This window comes from Stylophora pistillata, chromosome 10 (assembly GCF_964205215.1).
Source record: "Stylophora pistillata chromosome 10, jaStyPist1.2, whole genome shotgun sequence".
Lineage (NCBI taxonomy): Eukaryota > Metazoa > Cnidaria > Anthozoa > Scleractinia > Pocilloporidae > Stylophora > Stylophora pistillata.
Window position 1 is genome coordinate 28858386 of NC_142528.1, and position 19310 is coordinate 28877695.

The 19310-nt window shown below is 36.1% G+C and overlaps 2 protein-coding genes across 10 annotated transcripts; one reads left to right on the forward strand and one right to left on the reverse strand.

Moving 5' to 3' along the window:
• Positions 1-2489: 2489 nt before the first annotated feature.
• Positions 2490-7436, reverse strand: LOC148722582 (large ribosomal subunit protein uL15-like). 3 transcript variants are annotated; one of them, XM_088734977.1, is made up of 4 exons: positions 5384-5574; positions 5090-5137; positions 3038-3212; positions 2490-2662 (listed from the first exon to the last, which is right to left on the reverse strand). In XM_088734977.1, the coding sequence occupies exons 3-4, from the start codon at positions 3182-3184 to the stop codon at positions 2534-2536; spliced, it is 276 nt and encodes a 91-aa protein (XP_088591103.1). In that variant the 5' UTR covers positions 3185-3212; positions 5090-5137; positions 5384-5574; the 3' UTR covers positions 2490-2533. The 3 variants fall into 3 exon arrangements, with proteins under 3 accessions (XP_088591103.1, XP_088591102.1, XP_088591101.1); XM_088734976.1 differs by having other exon boundaries at positions 5335-5574; XM_088734975.1 differs by lacking the exons at positions 5090-5137; positions 5384-5574 and adding an exon at positions 7361-7436.
• A 41-nt stretch (positions 7437-7477) lies between these two features.
• Positions 7478-18655, forward strand: LOC148722583 (cleavage and polyadenylation specificity factor subunit 1-like). Of its 7 annotated transcripts, XM_088734966.1 has the most exons (17): positions 7483-8953; positions 9695-9874; positions 10118-10301; positions 10628-10700; positions 10785-10843; positions 11279-11431; positions 12089-12208; positions 12647-12737; positions 12922-13006; positions 13406-13546; positions 14229-14298; positions 14767-14850; positions 15255-15401; positions 15549-15581; positions 16167-16233; positions 17175-17222; positions 17644-18655. In XM_088734966.1, the coding sequence occupies exons 1-17, from the start codon at positions 8601-8603 to the stop codon at positions 17649-17651; spliced, it is 1896 nt and encodes a 631-aa protein (XP_088591092.1). In that variant the 5' UTR covers positions 7483-8600; the 3' UTR covers positions 17652-18655. The 7 variants fall into 7 exon arrangements, 5 of the variants coding, with proteins under 5 accessions (XP_088591089.1, XP_088591088.1, XP_088591090.1 ...); XR_015992177.1 differs by lacking the exons at positions 15255-15401; positions 15549-15581; positions 16167-16233; positions 17175-17222; positions 17644-18655 and having other exon boundaries at positions 7478-8953; positions 10628-10843; positions 13406-13547; positions 14135-14298; XR_015992178.1 differs by lacking the exons at positions 15255-15401; positions 15549-15581; positions 16167-16233; positions 17175-17222; positions 17644-18655 and having other exon boundaries at positions 7478-8953; positions 10628-10843; positions 13406-13547; positions 14135-14287.
• Positions 18656-19310: the final 655 nt, after the last annotated feature.

Consider the following 19310-nt stretch of genomic DNA (forward strand, 5'->3'; position numbering starts at 1 on the left):
ATCATGTGAAAATACATGTAATAATTAGATAATTCACTCTTCTGTTTTTTTTTTTGCTGGTTACAAGTCAGATCAAACGGAAAGCTCAAATGAACGTACTCAACCTTGCTTATGGTTTTATAGGTTTGTCTCCCATTTGTTTTTGACTCCTCTTTACAATGCATGATTGATGAATTGTGACTACTGTATTTTTTATTTGGTGCTTTAAAGTGCACCACACAAATTCACAATCATCGACAGACAACTTGAGGTACTTTCCCATGTGCTGGATGACATCATGTTTGGATCACTGTGAAAAACCCACTTATGACTTTTGTACCTGAACTCAAAGACAACTTTTATCACGGACTGGCAATCAGTATATTGATATTTGTTTGGATAAGAAGAACATTGGTGGGATTAGTGCAGAGCCACCTAGAGACCTTTATTTTTCAATAATTTCAGTAATCAGAGATGTGTCTGCATCTACCCTATGGAGGTGTATGTTGAGTACAGGTTCCTTTTACATTAAATGTACATGTAGGAGTAATTGAGGCCTTAGTATTACTTTCTAGTTCTGCTAAATGCACTTGTCACTGTAGTTCTTGATTCTATTTCAACAGCTAGGAATTCCCATTTTTATAGTGAGACTTTGCAAATTGTGAGCACTTTGAATTGAATTTAACCCATTGAGAAATGTGATCAAACCTGGAAACCAGAGACTAATTACTGTTACATGCTTGTGGTTTATTCATAATCTGATTGGCTCTTTCCTTTGAACACGATAAAATTCTATTAACACCACTGGTGTTCACAATTTTTATAGGTTTCACAGTAATTCTATGGAGACTATAACTGGGTGTGTAATGGCAACCAAGCCTATATTTTAGTGTTCATACTTGTCCATATTGTATTGAATTGAGAAAAACATTACATTAGTCCATGAAGTATAGAGCAAACTACAAACATTCGTTTCAATTTAGAATGGCTGTTTGTTTGACAATCCATTGATTGATATTTGTGTATGCATGAGGTCAGAGTGCATTTTCCAGTGCAGGCATTAATTTAAAGTATCTGCTACTACTGTACTTAGATTAGAATTTTGTTTCAGCATTGTTGTTGGAGTCAGGTAGTGTTTACTCTAACTGTGCATTCTGGGGATCAATCCTTCATAAATAAAGTTGATGTAAATTTTCAACACCATTATCACAGTGGAATTTGGTAATGTTTGTGTGATCCATAACAGAGCATTTTGGGTAACTTTACAGAGGATTGGTTTAGATTGCCCAATCCAAACATAAATGGATTGTCATATAGGGAAAAGAAAAAAGAACGAAGAAAACAAAGAAGCTTTAACTCAAAGAACCAGGAATAGAGTGACAACAAAACAAAGAACCTCAAGATAAATTCAAATCTTCAACTTTGTCTAGAATTGTCCAATTGCTAAGTCTTTGAGGTTGTTTTTTGTTCTTTTTTTCCTTAAATGCTCAAACTGTGGTTAGTGACAGTAGCCTCCCTTCCCTGGCCACTGAAGGTCTTCTAGAAACCATGTACAACTATGAACTCAAGAAGGCGGATGAGTGATGGCATGCATAATTCTACATCAGGACTGTAGATTATCAGTCACAAACTATACTTGCATAGTACTGTTGTAAGAATTGGTGATTGAGAATTTCAAATGCTATGGTCTAGTCTTAATGGATCAGAAGCTTGTATCTCTTGAATGAGATGGCATTCTGTGAGCTATAAGCAGAATAGGAGCAGGGAGCAGGGGAGCAGGGATGGCGCAGTGGTGAGAGCACTCGCCTCCCACCACTGTGGCCCGGGTTCGATTCCTGGACCTGGCGTCTCATGTGGGTTGAGTTTGTTGGTTCTCGTCCTTGCTCCGAGGGTTTTTCTCCGGTTTTCCTCCCTCCGCAAAAACCAACATTCTAAATTCCAATTCGATCTGGAACAGTGGACAAGAATAGCCACCCAGTGGATGTCCATTGTTAAATCATTATTTATTTATTTATGCTGACGTCATTGTTTACATTTTTGCTCATTTGCATACGGCTTTGCGTAAAGAACGAAGCATGTTAGATACAAATTTACTTCAGGCAGCTAAAGAGCTAGAAAACCTTAGGAAATGGTGAAATTTTTAGCTTTTGGTCTAATATTCAAGGAGAAATAGTCCATCAAAAATTGCAAAATTTCTGGGTGGCAAAATCGCTAATGAGCTCATACATTCTATGTAAAATTTTGAGTTTTTAAACCTGTGTTGCACAAAAAGTGTTCAATGCATCAAGCTCATATTCATTGGCCGAGTTAATCGTACTTTGACCTTTCGATATTCAGAACTGATTTATTTTTAGCTCCATCAGAAACTGAATTGCTTATTCTAATGAGGCAAATATTGTAAACAAGGATTCCCCTACTGCAAAAAGCTTTCAGTGAGAGGAATAACAAAACAAAGAACAGCAAATTTAGCAGAGGTTCAATCTGAATTAACAACAACTGGAAACAGAAACTCCAACAAGAAAACTTTTATTATTTTGTACAGTTGCATAATTTTTTATGCCACAAGGACACAAGCGCCTCCAACTTCCTTGATCTTTTCTTCAGCTCTGCGACTGAAAAACTTTGCTTTAACAATCACTGGTTGTTTGGGAAGAAGACCTTTGCCAAGAACCTTGTAGTAACCCTAACAGAATTCAAGAAAAAAACAAATTATAGAAGAAAATAAATCTTTCATTTTTCTTCAAATCACAGTCCACTTGGTCATAATGCTGGAGGAGAAACATGAAGTGTGCATACAGAAAACATTGGTTCAGTTCACCAAATTTGGAAAAAAATTTTTTTCTACAAATTGACTGAAAAATTTAAGTTGCAAGAATCCTTGAAAAATTCATGTACTGCATTGCCTGACATAAAATTAATTTCACCTCTTGCAGTGGCCTCATGTGCAGTACTTCTTGTCTGATATGTAAAGAATGTATAGGGTTGTAAGGAAGAATTATTAATCAACTCTCGAGAGTTGATGGGTTTGAATGAGATAATGCCAACTCGTAGCACTTACAGCTCTGACAACATCAATGACTGGTGCTGGTCCATCGGTTTTGTCCTTGTAATACTGTCTGGTTTGCTCACTAACAAGGGACCACAGTTTATCCAGGTTCACAGTTGGTTTGTGATATTTGTTCATTGTCTTGTGGAAGTAACGCATACCCACTTTACCAAAGTATCCTGGATGGCTATAAAGTAAATAATTAAACCTGTTTAGTCCATGTCAAAAAACCATCCATTTCTCCCTTTATGTGTAAGTTCAAAATTGTTGGATGCATATTGGAGGATATTGAAATGGATTCAAATATAGATTTAAGTTGCTTCCACACTTCTTAGACAAATTTTTGACAAATGTTGAAAGTTTTGAGATAGGCCTCAACAAAAGCAAAATGTAAACACAGTAAACTGGTTATCAAGTAATGAAATAAAAATTATGGGAAAAAACAAGGCCTAGGTAAATATTTCTAATGTGCATTAGACAAGCTTCCTAAATTTTCACCACATTCAACATTGATAGCCATTGTGTTTCAAAACCCTAGACATTTTTTCAGGCCATGTTAATGCCAAACAAAGTTACCATAAAAAAAACAAAACAAAAACATGAGAAATTTCTCAAAGTAACAGGACTTTAAAAAAGTCAATTTTCAGTTAAAAGATTAATCTCAATTTTTCGATGTATGATCAAATTATTATCAATAAAGATTTAGAAATGCAAAGACTAGGAAAAACTAACGATAAAAACCGACGTTTCGGTGTCATCATGACGCCATTGTCAAGGAGAAATAAAAAATGAAGTTTGTGGCAAGGTGTAACACTAAATTAGCATAAATATGTTATGAGCTAATTAAACAAATACTTTTGCGCGAATTGAATCGCTTTGCACGTTCAGAGTGGGTTTTAAGTCTCTGATGAAAAGCATTTCGTTCACCAAACAATCGAACTTGTTACTACACTTTTTCAGAATGCTAAAACGTTTCAGTAGGTCTTTCGGGACTTCGCTGTGCCGTTCGTGGTAGTGTTTACATATTGAAGATGCCTTTCGTTTATGTCCATCCACGCGTGTGTGTAAGTGTCCGCGTGTATAGCCCACATAACCCGCATCACACAGGTCACATTGAAATATATAAACGACGCGTTGTTGGTTGACAATCTGTGGCTTGATTTCTCGTACTTTAAGATCTTGGCCAACTTTGCAGCTAACAAATACTGGCTGGACAGTTGTCTGCACCTTCATGCTAAGATTCTTGATCTTTGAAAGGTATGACCACACGAACAATGGATATTGGTTCTTTGGGCGTCTGTGTGCGCTGAGTACCAACAATTCTTGATTGTAAGAAGGTGTTAAAGGTAGAATTTACCAGGCGCTCCGGATATTTAAGCCGTGCGAAAACTTTCTTTAGGCGATCACACTTATCAGAGAAATGGGCCCAGGAGGAAGATAATCGGTGTGCGCGATCCAGCATAGTTTTCAGCAAGTTCCGTTTGTAGCGATTGTCTACATGGCTTTGGTAGTGTAATAGTAGGCCCGTGTTTGTTGGTTTCACATATACCTTGGTTTCAATCCGAGGTGCATGGTTGAGTAGTTCGGTGCCAAGGAAAGGAAGCTTGCTGTTCTTCTCCACCTCCATGGTGAATTTGACCGAAGTGTGGGCGCTGTTGAGGGTATGCAAGAAGGTAGCTGCTGTTGCTAGATCAGGCATTACAGTGAGTGTATCATCAACATATCGACGATAATAGGATGGAAGTTTTCTTTGTCGCTCAAGGGTATCTTCGAGGGTATCTGCTTTCCATATCTTCCGACACAGTTCCTAAATATTTTGCGGAGGTTTTATATTGGATCTTTGTCATGTAAATAAACCACTAGTGATGTGAATTTTCACGAATGAATTAGGCATACAAAAAGACTCTGGGTTAATAAAAGCTTTAAAGTGTACTCTAAAGCAGCAAAGCTTTTTTCTAGGGCGATGGAAAAGGATTGGTCCGCTGTAACGTCGTCACCCCGCAAAATGGCGCTTCGCTTTGTCACATGAGCAAAAGTTATGAAAAACCTTTAACTCTAAATTACCTGGAACAGGCAAACTAAGTTCTTGCTTTGTAGCTTCACCTTTAGTACCTTTAAAATGACACAAATAAGAAGCATTTATTACCATTATTTTCAGTTTAAACGAATGAAACTTAGAATAGCTACTTTTAAAGCTTAGCTTAAAATTCTTACATTATCAGTATGTATTCATATGTTCTGCAATTAATCGATAGAAGCAGAAATGATAGACATGACAACGATTAACCAAATAAAAGTGTAATACTTACTATGAACAGAAATGACTTTCGCCTTGAAAATCTGAGTGCCCTCTTTTACCTCTTATGGCGACGTCCACGACATGTCCTATTCGTGTTGCGATTTCTTTCCCATAACGTATTATGTCTTTGTCTTTTAAGATGCTTTATGCTATGACATTCTTCGATCCATTCGAGAAGAACCCACATAATGCTGGGAACGCTTCAAAACGTTTAGATCAGAGAAGACAACAGCAAGACTCAACTGTAACACACAAAACTTTCGAGTAAAGGTCGTTATAGAGCGGAGTAGAACGTTGAAATGAGCGGCAAACCTGGAAACTTCACCTTATTGGATTATATTTGGTCATGTGTCGGTCATGTGAAGATTTTGCTCATGAAAGACTGGGACTAGTAATCATGTGATTCATTCAGCGCCATGGTCGCCATCTTGTGAACGGTGATCAAAGTAGCGATAAATGACTTTTAAAGTTAGTGTTAACGCCTGCTAGTATGAACCATGGATGAGAATGAACATCAAATTTACAAAGTAGTTAAACTTAAAGGCCAAGAGAAGTAGGAATGTACGGCTTGTAAACGTGTTCTCTCACGCCAACAGACGAAGGAAACTCACATGCGCTCACATGTGCTCTGTTGGACCGGGCAAGAAAATGTAATGTAGTGCTTAAGCTTATATGGCGCATTTTACAATCTCTCAATGCACTTCAAGCTTACATTTTTGTCAATGATGCTTGTAAGTTTCAAAACCAGTACGGAAAAACTATAGAATTGATAAGCAATTCTTTTATAAAAATGGCAATTAAGCTTATGAAATTAGTTTCAAAATCCTCTCTTCCTCAACTGTTCCTTCTGAACCTACACCTATTCTTTTATTCCTCTAGCACTTTTTGAAAAGAAGCATCGCATTAATATTTCTTATTCTCAATGTTTTAGGTCTGACCTGAAAGCAAAGAGTGTCACTGAAATTTTGGAGAAGATTATGCTTCTAAATGGCAATTTCAGAAATCATGCTATAATAAGATTTCCAAACTTTAATGGTGTCTGTGGTTAGATATAAGAAAATATAACTTTTGAAGTCTCAATATGCCAGATTTGAAATTTCCCATCGCTTCAAATAAGACTTACTTGTCATAATATCTAAGTAAAGATATGTTCTCAAGCTTTTTGTATGAAATATTCTAATCTGGCAAATAAATTGATACTTGATACTATCTATATCGAACTTAAGTTTACTGTAAATGGAAAGTATTTAGAATTCACCATATAATTGGAATAAATCAGGAGACAGTGCAGAACTATGTTGGGTGAATATTACACATTGTGATAAACCATTTTTCAGGGAAGCCTCAGGTTGATATAACTTTGTATTTCAGTGTGGCCAGAGTCACTGTCCTTGCAGTATAGCACTTTTTATTATCTGACTGGAGCACCAAACACATGGACTGAAAATCCCACTTAAATTGGATTTGATTTAGTTTTCTGCTTGTATTCTTTACTGCAGTAAATTTTTTCTTTCAATTTATTGTGATATGCAATTGAAGGCTAAAAAATTAATGTTTCATTGGAAATTGTATAAGGTTAAAGAATATCTGCTGTAAAATTAATGAGTTATAAATTATAACACAAAATAAAAAAAAGTTGTGATATATTGCAAGTAGTGACTTTTTTAAACATCTAAAATGGCACTTTTCTTTCAAAAACTAAACTCATAAGTATAATGCTTAAAAATTAAGATGGTTTTATTTTAAAAAATAATTTTTCCTAGTAAATTCCTAAGAATTTCCCAAGGATCAAGAATCTATTTTTTTATGTAAATTCTACCTGTAATCATTCCTAGGAATTTCCTAGGAAATTCTTAGGAACCTAGTAATGTTTGTTCACACCTCTAGAGAGCTTAAATGTTTTTAGGAAAATTCCACTGACTCCTAAGAAATTCCTAGGAAATTCCTAGGAATCCTAGAAAGCTAGGAAACCATTTTGCAAGGGGAATCTGGTTAAAAATCAAGCAGTGCAAGCTGCCATTGAGAAATTAACTCACTATTTATCAAAATTTATCCTATGATGATGCTGTCCTCTTGCATTTCCACGGCCACCAGGATGCTTCCTGTGCTTTCCTAAAAAACAAACCACAAGCAAAGTGTCTAAGGTGTCATGTAAAATTAGGATTATAAACAGTAACAAACACATAGTAGTTATCATAACTACCTTACAGTAAGTTTGCCCAGAATAAGAACTCTTTTTGTGCTCTTGTTATGAACATAGGATAAAATAAGATAAGTTTATTTCTCACATTTTCCCAGAAAATCTGAATTACAATGTGGTTACAATTATTTAACAAATATATAAAATTACATACGTGGATAGGGACTGGGCCACAATGGGTTTAGAAATACAAGATAATTAAATAATCAAGAATTAACATTTAACTATGTGGGTATGCAAATACATATAAAAAAAAACTATTATTTGTTGAAGGCTAAAATAGTCCTTGGTAAAAAGCTGCAGCGCAGTCTTTTGGTCCTGCATTTAGTCACTGAAAAATTGCTAGCGTTCCTGAATTGATACTAATGCACATAATTTGTTGAAAACCTCCAAGTTTCCTAAAGGTAATTTCTTTCTATTCAATTTTATTTTCAAACAAATGTTTCAAAGCAGTCACTATTAACTAGCTTTTTGAGTGGTTATAACATGATGCAGTGCCCAAGGATTAACCCATTTTGGTTGCCATGGCATTTAAAAAAGATTTGGGAGTTAAAACTCCTCTGAAATTTGCTAGTGGTGAAGGGTGTTTGGCAGTCATGTAACAAGTTGCTGTGTTTTTGTTATACTGTGTGTTTCTTGTGAAATGCTCAATTGAGATAAACATGCATATTAGATATTAGGAAGTAGTACACAACTTGTCCTTTTTTTATGCCCTCTTTTTCTTTTTGTCCTGTTTTGTTGGCAGCTAAAATCATATTCATGGCAACCAATTTATGATTTGAGTTAGTCAAATTGTCTGGTAAAAAGTGGAAGATTGAGCCCATTGATTGCCTGTGCTATGCAGAACCTGTTGGAAATGGTTTTTGTAGGTCACCCAAAGTATGAAATGCTTTCTTTGAGCCTGTTACAAGGCCATAAAGCTCCTCTGAAGATCTTCTCATGAAATGCTATTGGAATCAAAGATATCCTTTTCTTGAATCTAGTGATTTGAGAAATATCTGTATTTGTGGCTTTGATGCAGGGTTATCAAACCCTGTTTGTCTACCTTAAGTTTTTTTTTTTTAAATTATTTACTTATGATGTTTGTTTGCATGCTTCTTGAGAGAGAAAAGGTAATTCTTGACAGTGACGTATTCTTAAGAGATTGCAAATGTTTTGTGTACTTTAATCCTTTTGTTTTTCCTGTGTGGAAGCCCGAGCTTACAAACTTAAATCTTTTTTTTATGTCCCTAAGCCATTTATTTGTTTTGATAATAAATTGTATTCTAGATGTAAGATGCATTAAAACATTTGAATTGTTCTCTCACATTGTCTTCCATGTAATCTTCAGCGTGGATGTGGTAGATGAGGATGAACTATTGTACGGAGAATCCTCACTGCCATTTACCTGTGATGAAGAAGCACAAGAACAGAAGAATATAAATGAAAGGTCAGTTACTAACTCTACCATTAAAAATCTTGTTTTCCATTCATTTTGCTGTAGGAAGGCTCAGTATTTTTTTAATGTAAGGAGAGTATATTTTTTGTCAAATTCCAAACCTTTTTGAGTTCAGAAGCATTCTTAATTGCTTCAATTATTATTTTTCTCATAAACTGCTGGTAATGCCTAAAATTTGTGTGACAGGTAATTTTTTTGTTTGTAGTACTATGTGTTTGAAATGTAGTTTTGAAGCATTTAATTCAGTTTGGTGAATACAAATTACTACTTGGTTAGCATCATGTTATCTTGGGGTTTTTAAAAGGGGTATATGCTTAGTTACAATACAAAGGTTTTTTCATCACAGTGGTAAACCTTATCCATGTATAAGACCTTTTCTGCATTGCAAGACATTTTTCCAGCATTTTTTGTACCACATTGCCACAGTTACTGTGCTGGTTTGAATTTACTTTGCAATCTTTTTTATTGGAACTGGTTCTTATCGTCCTCTGTTATCTCGCGTCATGGACAAATTAGAATGTTTAAAACTTTAGTTAAAGGGACCTATACATAAATGGTCTCGATGATATCACTTCTTAGAAAACATAAAATAAAGGAAAGAATATGACCACCCACTGATATTGTTAAATGCATGTAGTTATTTACTTGTTTGTTCTACACATTAGTCTTTCTATTCTATTGGCTCATGTGAAAAAGAATATTGTTTAATTTAGTCCTTGTGTGTCTTTTTAGTGTTTTCACAGGGGAATCAAATGCTGAAACAGTGAATCCAACATGGTGGTGTGTTGTTTGTCGTGACAATGGTGTCATGGAGATTTACATTTTACCTGAATACAAGTTGGTTTTCTTGGTAAAAAATTTCAGTATGGCTCCAAGAGTGCTTGTGGACAGTGGGTCAGCTTCTGGTGTAAGGTAATAAACCGTTTGTGCCTGTGAGTCATCTGCATTATTGAGATCAAGGAATGGAAATTTGCATGGTTTGGTTTGACTGAGGAACTGAATATTGGCTTGCAGCTGGTTTTTAGTGCACCTTTTCATACTCTTAGGACCTCATACTCCCCGCAAGGGTACCAGGAAGTTAATTGGAATGAGAACAATATTTCTAAGACTTTGTTGTTTCTAATCTTCAATTTTATATAATTTTATCTTTGGCAGTATCACAGGTGGTGTCGGTCAGGAGGATTCTTCACCTGTCAGGGAAATCTTACTTACAGGCTTAGGGCACAAGAACAGCAGCCCTATGCTTATTGCACTTGTGAAACAGGAACTTTTGGTGTATGAAGCCTTCGCTTTCACCGAAGCTTCTTTAGAAGGTCAGCTTAACTTAAGATTTAAGAAGGTTTTTTTTCAGTTTCTTTTGTCTTAAAATATCTCAAATGTTATAGATAAACTTAGCTTCAAGCAATGTTCTAATTCGGTTAAGTAATTTGAAATTAACATACTTGGTTTGTGATGTAGCTAGTTATAAAATCGATGGAATGTATATATAATTATTTTCTGTAATATGCAAAAGCAGTAAACAAAGTCATTTCAAATCTCATTCTACTTATGAATAGGTTCATGTATTGATACTTAGCTGCACATTTGAGATGGTATTGGTTGTAATTAAATGTTGACTGAAGAGGAATTACTTAAAACTTGAAAATCAACTCTCTTTTTCGTCAGGTCCAACACAATCTGCTCCTGCGTGACAAGAAATCAAAGCAGCAAAAAGTAAAGCAGGTTGATGGTAGTCAAGGTAAATCTTTCATAATGCACTTCAATTACAGAGCATTTTGGGCACTTGGTGGATTAACTTTTACCCTCATGGTCTTTGTTGCAGGAACAAAACCTAAGGTTTCCAGTCTTCGTGTATTCAATGATGTTTCATCTTATTCTGGAGTAAGTAATTTCTTCATCAAGCTCATACTTGATTAGTCATTAACAACGTTGAATAAGTTTTACATCCCTGAAAATGCCTTGATGCTCAATAATATGATGTTGGATGCATGAAGTAAGTTATATGAATAACACTTACTGGGTTAGAAAACGTCATTCGAAAATCATTCATGTATATTATATGTATATTATATTATATTGTATATTATATGTATATTATATTATATTATATATTATATGTATATTATATTATATTATATATTATATGTATATTATATTATATTATATATTATATTATATATTATATGTATATTATATTATATTATATATTATATGTATATTATATTATATTATATATTATATGTATATTATATTATTATATATATTATATGTATATTATATTATATTATATATTATATGTATATTATATGTTTGCAGGTGTTTTTGTGTGGTTCCTACCCTTACTGGCTGTTTGTAACTAGTAAAGGTGCACTGCGGGCTCATCCAATGAACATTGATGGTGCTGTTACTTGTTTTGCCCCTTTCCATAATGTCAACTGTCCAAAAGGTTTTCTTTATTTTAACAAGAAGGTACATACATGACGATTTATTGTCAAGTTGCTTCTTATCTTTGTTTGTTTTATGTAGGCACCAAGCAGAACTATTACAGTAACTAAATTTTGAAGTGTCATGGAAAGCAATCTTTTAAGGGAGATTAACCTAATTGAATAGGGGTGCAAGGTACAAGGTGTGGCAAACATTGCGCATACTTGTTGCCAACTCTGGCTCCTAAGCCCCAGCTGGGACATTTGAGTTGTGTTCTAGGACCAGAAGCTTGGACACTTGACCTTGGAGAGTCACATCTCTCAGGCTCTGATGGCTAACAAGATCCCCTAAGGAAACTGTACAACAAGGCATTCACTTTTCAAAACTGATGTGGTAAAGTGCTCAGAATGCAAAACAAGGTCTTCTTACAAGTGATAAGTTATTTAAAACCTTTATAGACAAACACTGAAAGATATTACCTTTCTTGATAAGAACTAGCTTTTGGTCAAACAGATGCAAAAGGGGGTTTCCAACTTAATTTTCCCCAATGGAATAGTGAGAGATGTGGCTCTATGGGGGATTTTCAGTCACTTTTGTAGCACCTATAAGCTTAGTTATACTTTTTGTTTATGGCACTTACAGAACTTTTATTTTGAATTTTACCCATGTTGAATTTGTGTTTTATTATGTGTCCTTATCCAGGGGGAGTTAAGAATCTCAGTTCTCCCAACCCATCTGAGTTACGATGCCCCGTGGCCTGTAAGAAAGGACGTTCCTCTGAGATGCACTCCTCATTTTGTGACTTACAACAGAGAAAGCAAGGTACTGCAAGTAACTTTTTAAAGATTACCACCAATGTCGGTTTGTTAATTAGGTGTAGTTTGCTTGTTTCTTGCATTGTTAGAGTAGCGTGAAACTTCTCACATTTTCGCTGAAACAGCGAATGATGACTGAAAGACCATTAATGTGAGCTTGACGTTCGAAGACTTTAAATGTGATACACTGCCCAGAGTTCAAAGTTCGAAAAAAGAGAAAACGATTCCACCGATCACTATTAACGCCTCTTTCATAAGCAAAATACAGGATGACCATTACATCCAAAATATCAAATTTGATGTCACTTTATGTAACCAGAGGTTCTTAATTTTCGTTTCAATGATTTCTCATAACTGATGCTCTTCACTTTGTGGTGGGGTAGGGAGGCTTGGCGAAAAAGACACTCTTAATTCTATCTTGATTGTGTCATTGTTGCTGTGTTAGACATATGCAGTTGTCACAAGTTTGTCAGAACAAACTAAGAGAGTGGTCAAGTTGAACACCGAGGATCATGAAGTTGAAGATATCGATAGAGGTAATTAGCAAGAACTATAGTTACTTTGGCAGGCCTTCAGATTTTATTTTGTCATTTGAGGTCCCCTTACAGTAATCGTACTTTAGAATATTACACCATGATACTGTTATTATACTTCTCAAGAAAAAACTTCAGTAATAGGACCCATCTAATTACCAATCTAATATTTCCCATTTCATTGTAGATTCGAGATTTGTATATCCAATTATTGACGGATTCAGCTTGCAGCTTATCTCACCAGTTAGTTGGGAGATCATACCAAGCACACGGTTAGTGTGAAATGAAGATCTGTTTCCATTGTTGGTCTTTTCATTCCTTTGTTAGTTTGTTTTTTGCATAAATTATTGGATAAGTTGAATATCTTATTTCATCTAATGTTAATTAACAGGCCTTAAACCTACTGTCTTGATTTACTTCAGTACAAAAAAAATTTTCTCATCAAAGTTTGAGTTCTGGTCATATGTTGGATGGTTGACACTATGGCCTGGCCAATTTGCCAAAAAAAAAAAAAAAGGTGGGATTCAACCATGTTAAAAAATTCATGTTGATTGTACGCAAAAACAGTCGGCAACCAATGAATATGATAATATCTTGACACAGAGGATAAAATCATTTCTCTTTTGTATAGTCATCCTATTTCGTATTCACTTTGATTGTCCTTGTTTCAGAATTGAGATGGAGGACTGGGAACATGTTACCACCTGCAAGAATCTTATGCTTTCGAGTCAGGAGACTCATACTGGTCACAAGGGTTTTATTTGTGTCGACACAACTCATGTGTGCGGTGAAGATATCACCTGCAGGGGACGGGTAAGGTGAACATGATAGATATCACCTGCAGGGGACGGGTAGGTGAACATGATTGATATCACCTGCAGGGGACGGGTAAGGTGAACATGATAGATATCACCTGCAGGGGACGGGTAGGTGAACATGATAGATATCACCTGCAGGGGACGGGTAAGGTGAACATGATAGATATCACCTGCAGGGGACGGGTAGGTGAACTTGATTGCGTTGACCTATTGCAAAGGAAAAATTTTAAAAAATTGAATAGGAATAAATTAGTAGATCAAATTACCCTTTAGCATGGCGTCCGAGCAATTTTTTTTAAAGAACTTTCAGTCAAGAATTATCTCAAACTTCTCGTGAATGTTGGGTGTCTTCTAAGAATAGGCCAGTGACTTACAAAACTGTGTTTGCTTTCTAGTTGACTAATCTGAGGTTGAGCAAAGCTTCTTCTTGACACTCATTTAACATTTTGTGGTGAGAATTCTTCCCGTTTTTCCAACTTCGTCAGGACTATTACAGTTTCTTTTTACAGTCTCCTTGACAAGAGCGGTGTGAATACTTATTACCGGTATTTAAGAATTAAAATTCCTGTCTTATTTTGTCAGAAGGAGGCGATGATGATGTCACAACTTAAACAAGGATCAACCCCCTTCAAATTTGGTTAATGTTTCAATGACAATTTCTACTTTTCTACCAACACATTTTGATCTTTGATATCATTGAAGTTGTTCCTGAGCCGGGCCAGCTGCTGACCAAAAGTAAGGTCAAGGTAACATGTAACAGGAAGGATTTATGTTGACGTTCATTGCGTAGTACTACAACTGATAAATAACTTACAAGCATGTGGTTTTTTTTTTTAATTCTTCTTGTATTTCAATTGCAACTTTTTATCAATTTTTAATTTAGTTTTTAATTTCTAGGTATCTTTCATTTTACTGTATACAGTCTGCTTTACTACCTTTAATCTAAATTAGGACCTTTCTGAAAACCACAGTGATGAGATGAAAGTTTCCAAATAAAAAATGATGATGGGTTACGGAGAAGAAAACAATCCTTTTTCCTCGTTACAAAAAGAAACTAGTACTTTGTGTAAACTGAGTGTGACCTGCAGTGAAGCAGTCAATAAGTAAGTGGAGATGCTGGTCATTCTGATCGAGGCGCAATAAGAACCATTGTAATTTGCTGTACTCATGGTGATCTGCTCCGAATTTATTTCGTTTTGTTTTTTTGGTTTTAGATGTTGTACGGCAAGGAACAGAAAGGCCCAGTGAGTGCTCTGACTCAAGTCAATGGTTACCTTGTTAGTGCTATAGGACAGAAGGTATGTTGGCCTTGACTTTTCTACTGTTCATTAAGCGAGATCCAGCGCGGCGAACATATTCCGTCGCTATATTGAACGGGTAAAAGATCTGGGACGAGTGACAAAGCGAGGAGGGGGGGGGGGGAAGGGAGGAAGGGGGGAAAAGCCAGAAACACTCTTCCCCTCGCCTTGTCACTCGCCCCAGGTCTTCCGCCCGTCCAATAGGGCGACCGAAAATATTCGCCGCGCTGAATCTCGCGCATACCAACTACCGCCTGCTAAAATGGCATGTCATATTCATTTGTAACGTAGAGCTCCAAACAGAAATTTCTACAAGTTCTGTAACATATTTAAAAGTTACAATATTTAGGATTCTGAAGAGATGTCATGCTAAAATTTCTTTTTTGTTTGTTTAAAATACACAGATTTACATCTGGAACTTCAAAGATAGCAATGATTTGGTGGGAATGGTATTTATTGACACACAAATGTACATTCATTCGTTAATGTCCATCAAGACTCTGATTATTGCAGCTGATTTATGCAAGAGCATCACTCTCCTTCGATTACAGGTAAAGTCAAAGTTTCATTTCACCAGGTATAAAATGTGTGAAGCCGGGCTATCCTTAATTTTTCTTAAGCGTTAGTTCTCAGGGAAACCCTGCAATAGAATTCTCAGGTGTGTAATTGAATATTACTTTTGTTTGTTCGATATTTAGGAGGAAACAAAGACTCTGGCACTTGTTAGTAAGGTCAGTAACCTTTTTTTGTAAAAAGACATATTTAGGAAAATGGTTGGGTAATAGCCTCATTCGTTTGTTAATTGTTATGGACCTCAATCATCGGTTCATAACAAAAAAAAAAAAAAAAAAGGAACTCAGCCATCTTGACCTCGGCCTTGATCAATAGCGTATAAGTATTACCGTCTCACTTTTCTCAATTATAGCTAAGATTAGCTGTCCGTGATTTTGAAAGAATACAATACCATTCCCAATGACCTTAGTCTCCTCTCGCAGCCGTTCTTTGTCTCGGGACCCCTGTGTCTCCTTGTGGGGAGGGAGATACAGGGATCCCCAGACAAAGAACGGCTGCGAGAGGAGACTACAATCACCTCTGCTCTTGGAGAAAGTACGCTATTATCTGTTCTTCGAAGCTCACATGTTTTTTTTTTTTTTTCGGATTGCCTCTTGCAACTTATCAAGACTGCAGACAAATATCCTCGCATACATTCTTGAAAAATGGAGTCTTTTTACTAACGCAGGCAGGCCGCTTCACCGTATCAAGAAGGTCCAATTTGTGACTTCAATTAATCCCGAAGTATTTACTTTTGTGTTCAGGATCCAAAACCATTAGAGGTGTATTCGGCCGATTTTGTTATTGATGGTCCACAACTGGGATTTCTCGGTAATATATCTCCTTTTTTCTGTTTGTCTCTCTTTTTTTTCCCATGTACAACATTATGAAGAACATTACTAAGGATGTTTGTGGACGTAAACTTTTCAGACGACAATTGTTAAATCACTTGCACTAAACAAGTTTTCCTTGATAAGTTTCGTTCATCAAAGACTCCCCTATCAGTTCATGGCCTAGGGGACTGATCGAAAAAAAAAACTTAGTCATATCATAGGGTAGGGTATTGTTGTGATGAATCAGAGCTTTTCATGGTACTTATTTGGTAGGGATTTTGCCAGAAGGACCGTTTCTACAGAAGCAGCGAATATTTGTGTCTATTTTGTTTTAGAGGGCCGGAATACTCAAAATTTGCCACTAAAACTTTAAAACGAAACCTGTAAATACTCTCATTCTTCACAAAAAGCTACCCCCCAAAAATAGAAATTTCAAAAACCAACACTGACTACGAAGACGGAATTTCATCAAGTTAAATTGATTATCATGATCTGATCACCTCTGATGAAGAAACTGGAAAAGACAAAACTGGAAGGCCATGTATGAAATAAACTTAGCTTTTTCAGAATTGAAAAGATGGCTGCCCATGTGAACACTCTTCTCTGCTCTTTGAAAGCTAATGATTTGATTTGCATTTTACCTGTTGCCGATTATTTTTGTTTTCTTTTGAATACGTGCTAACTAATCCACGAGAATTTTTTTTTGTGGATAAGTGTTAATACTTTAGTGAAATATTATTTCAAATACATCAGTGTGATCGTTCAAGGAGTGTAATTCAAATTCAACGCGGTTTCTTTGAATTCAGTTTTCTGCAATGTCGCGGCGGCCTCTTCCATTAGGTAGGAAGTCGGACGAATTCAAGTGACAGTCAATGACTGTTGTGTTATTTCTTGGTTTTTGTGTCTTTGTCAAGCTAACGATCGTTATTTCATTTACAGTATCAGATGGTGTTCAAAACGTGCTTCTACTCACTTATCAACCAGAAGGTAAGAGAATATTTTATGTTTTATGCTTCCGAGTAAACTTCTCTGAAATATCACGGGCTGTGCCGTCTCTTATTTTTTAGCTGTTGAAAGCTTTGATTAAAAAGGAAATGTTTCTCGCTCCGATTTTGAATGCGTCTGATTTTTCGGCATATGTGTGTGCAACAGCGGTGGGATGATCTTCCCTCTAGTTAGTTCCTACATCACAGGGTATATGTCTTCGTTCGCGTTGATGATTGAACGAACGATTCTTTTTTCACAGTGAAATTTTATCCTTCCTTCTCCTATTGGTTACTTTGGTACTTAGTATGGGATAATTCTCGGTACCTATGAAATAGATGGTCACTTGGCACGTTTACACAAATCGCACAGGAGCGCAAAGATTTGACGCTCTCAGTGTAACACTTCCTTTTGTGACTTCCAGATTCTTGATGACTTGATGGACGTTGAAAGATCGTGTTCACATTTCTGAGGGCAACGCCTGACAAGTTCTGAAATGCTACTGAAAGATCATGGTTGCATCAGGTACGTAACTGTTCCTGTACGGAGAAGTGTACCGGGATGACAATGTGTTGCTATATTGTTGTTGTTGTTGTTGTTGGTTTTTTTTTATTAGACCTCGAAGAAGTTCTAGAACTTTACTTATTAGGGGTGACAGAATTTAAAATGGAACATTGTCATCTAGATTGCCATTCTCTTACACTCCTGTCACGCGCCCTGAGTTTGTTAAATGTCGAAATAGAAATACGTTTTTTGTGTTTCCAGACCTGCCACCTAAATAGAATGGTCCACTAGTTTCGTCACTGATGCGAATTAATGCAAGAAACCATATTTGTTTCAAATGGTCCTGCTAGCAACATTTCGTAAAAACCTGTCAATATTGGTTTCAAATTCTGTGATGTGCACTTGTATCTTGTTTAATCGAAGTTGTAAAAAGCATTCCCGTCAAGTATCCTTTTGTCATTGATTTGATCTTGACGTTGGATAACTCGCCAGTTTCGAGGTACACAAGAATTAACATGCCTTATTGTCATTAAATCACTCAAAAAATCTAATAGGACTTTCAATAAAGGCGTTAGTAACCGGTGGAGTGGAAACGCAACCTCTATTCCTAGCAAAGTGATTTAGAACTCGAATATGGTTAGCTCATGTCATCTGGGTTTCCAAGAAAGTCTCCAAGACCTGCTGCAAGACTATATGTTGAATCACGAAATAATATTTCAGGAGCGTTCTGCTAGAAACCCTGAGGGGCCTGTCAGAGACCCATCAATCATTCATCGCTCAATGGATGACCTGCGAGTCAATTACTGATTGACGTAATTTCCTTGAGACTAGAATAAGCAGTCTAACATCTATTCTGGTCACGTTCTGTCAGAGTTGCTCAAGGTATAGAATGAAAGAACACCCTTACAAATAAAATTTATACTTGCTGTTGAGGTTACGGTGAAAATTAATGTAGAAATTGCGGATAAAATAATCAAGAAATGAAACATGCCTGTGAACTTTCGATTAATGGTCTTGAAGGAAAACTTGCCGCGTTGTAAGATTTCTGAAGGGGTGACTAAAGTAGTCCATACAAGTCTCGAGGTTTTTTCCGGTCTCACTTCGTGGGCTAAAATGATTTAGTTGGTTTTCCGCTTAAAAAGATTGTTGGAATTTTATGGCACAAAAAACGTAAAAAAGCCTTTAAAATGTTTTTGCGAGTTGATTAATTAGTTGCGCGTGACAAAACATTTTTTTGTGGCGTGCATGCCAACAAACAAAACCATGATGAAAACAATTATCCAAAGATAGCGAGCGTACACAAACTTGAACTGAAGACTGTTTGCCCGTTCTAGGTTGGTTTTTAAGGTCAAAGGACCCGAGATATTTTTTTGGGGAAAAGTTCCTCACATTTATTTAAAAGAACGAGCAAGAGAATTATCAGTATACCGCTTCGTTTACAAATGAACTCATGTCCGATGACCTGACAACATGAGCACAATAGGTTTCTTTGTGCAAGTTGTTATCGGCCAGTGAGTTAAATCTGTCGAATTTTTTTTTTTACATATGGAGTGCAATAGCCTGTTTGATCGGCTACCCGAGCCCATC

Bases quoted from the DNA above. Each gene is read 5' to 3' on its own strand.
- LOC148722582 (XM_088734975.1), bottom strand. From the start codon at position 3,184: ATGCGTTACTTCCACAAGACAATGAACAAATATCACAAACCAACTGTG. The intron at 2,663-3,037 runs GTAAGTGCTACG...GAATTCTGTTAG, and splicing joins TCATTGATGTTGTCAGAGCT to GGTTACTACAAGGTTCTTGG.
- LOC148722583 (XM_088734966.1), top strand. From the start codon at position 8,601: ATGATGTTTGTTTGCATGCTTCTTGAGAGAGAAAAGGTAATTCTTGAC. The intron at 13,007-13,405 runs GTTAGTGTGAAA...TCCTTGTTTCAG, and splicing joins GAGATCATACCAAGCACACG to AATTGAGATGGAGGACTGGG. The intron at 15,582-16,166 runs GTCAGTAACCTT...TTTTGTGTTCAG, and splicing joins CTCTGGCACTTGTTAGTAAG to GATCCAAAACCATTAGAGGT.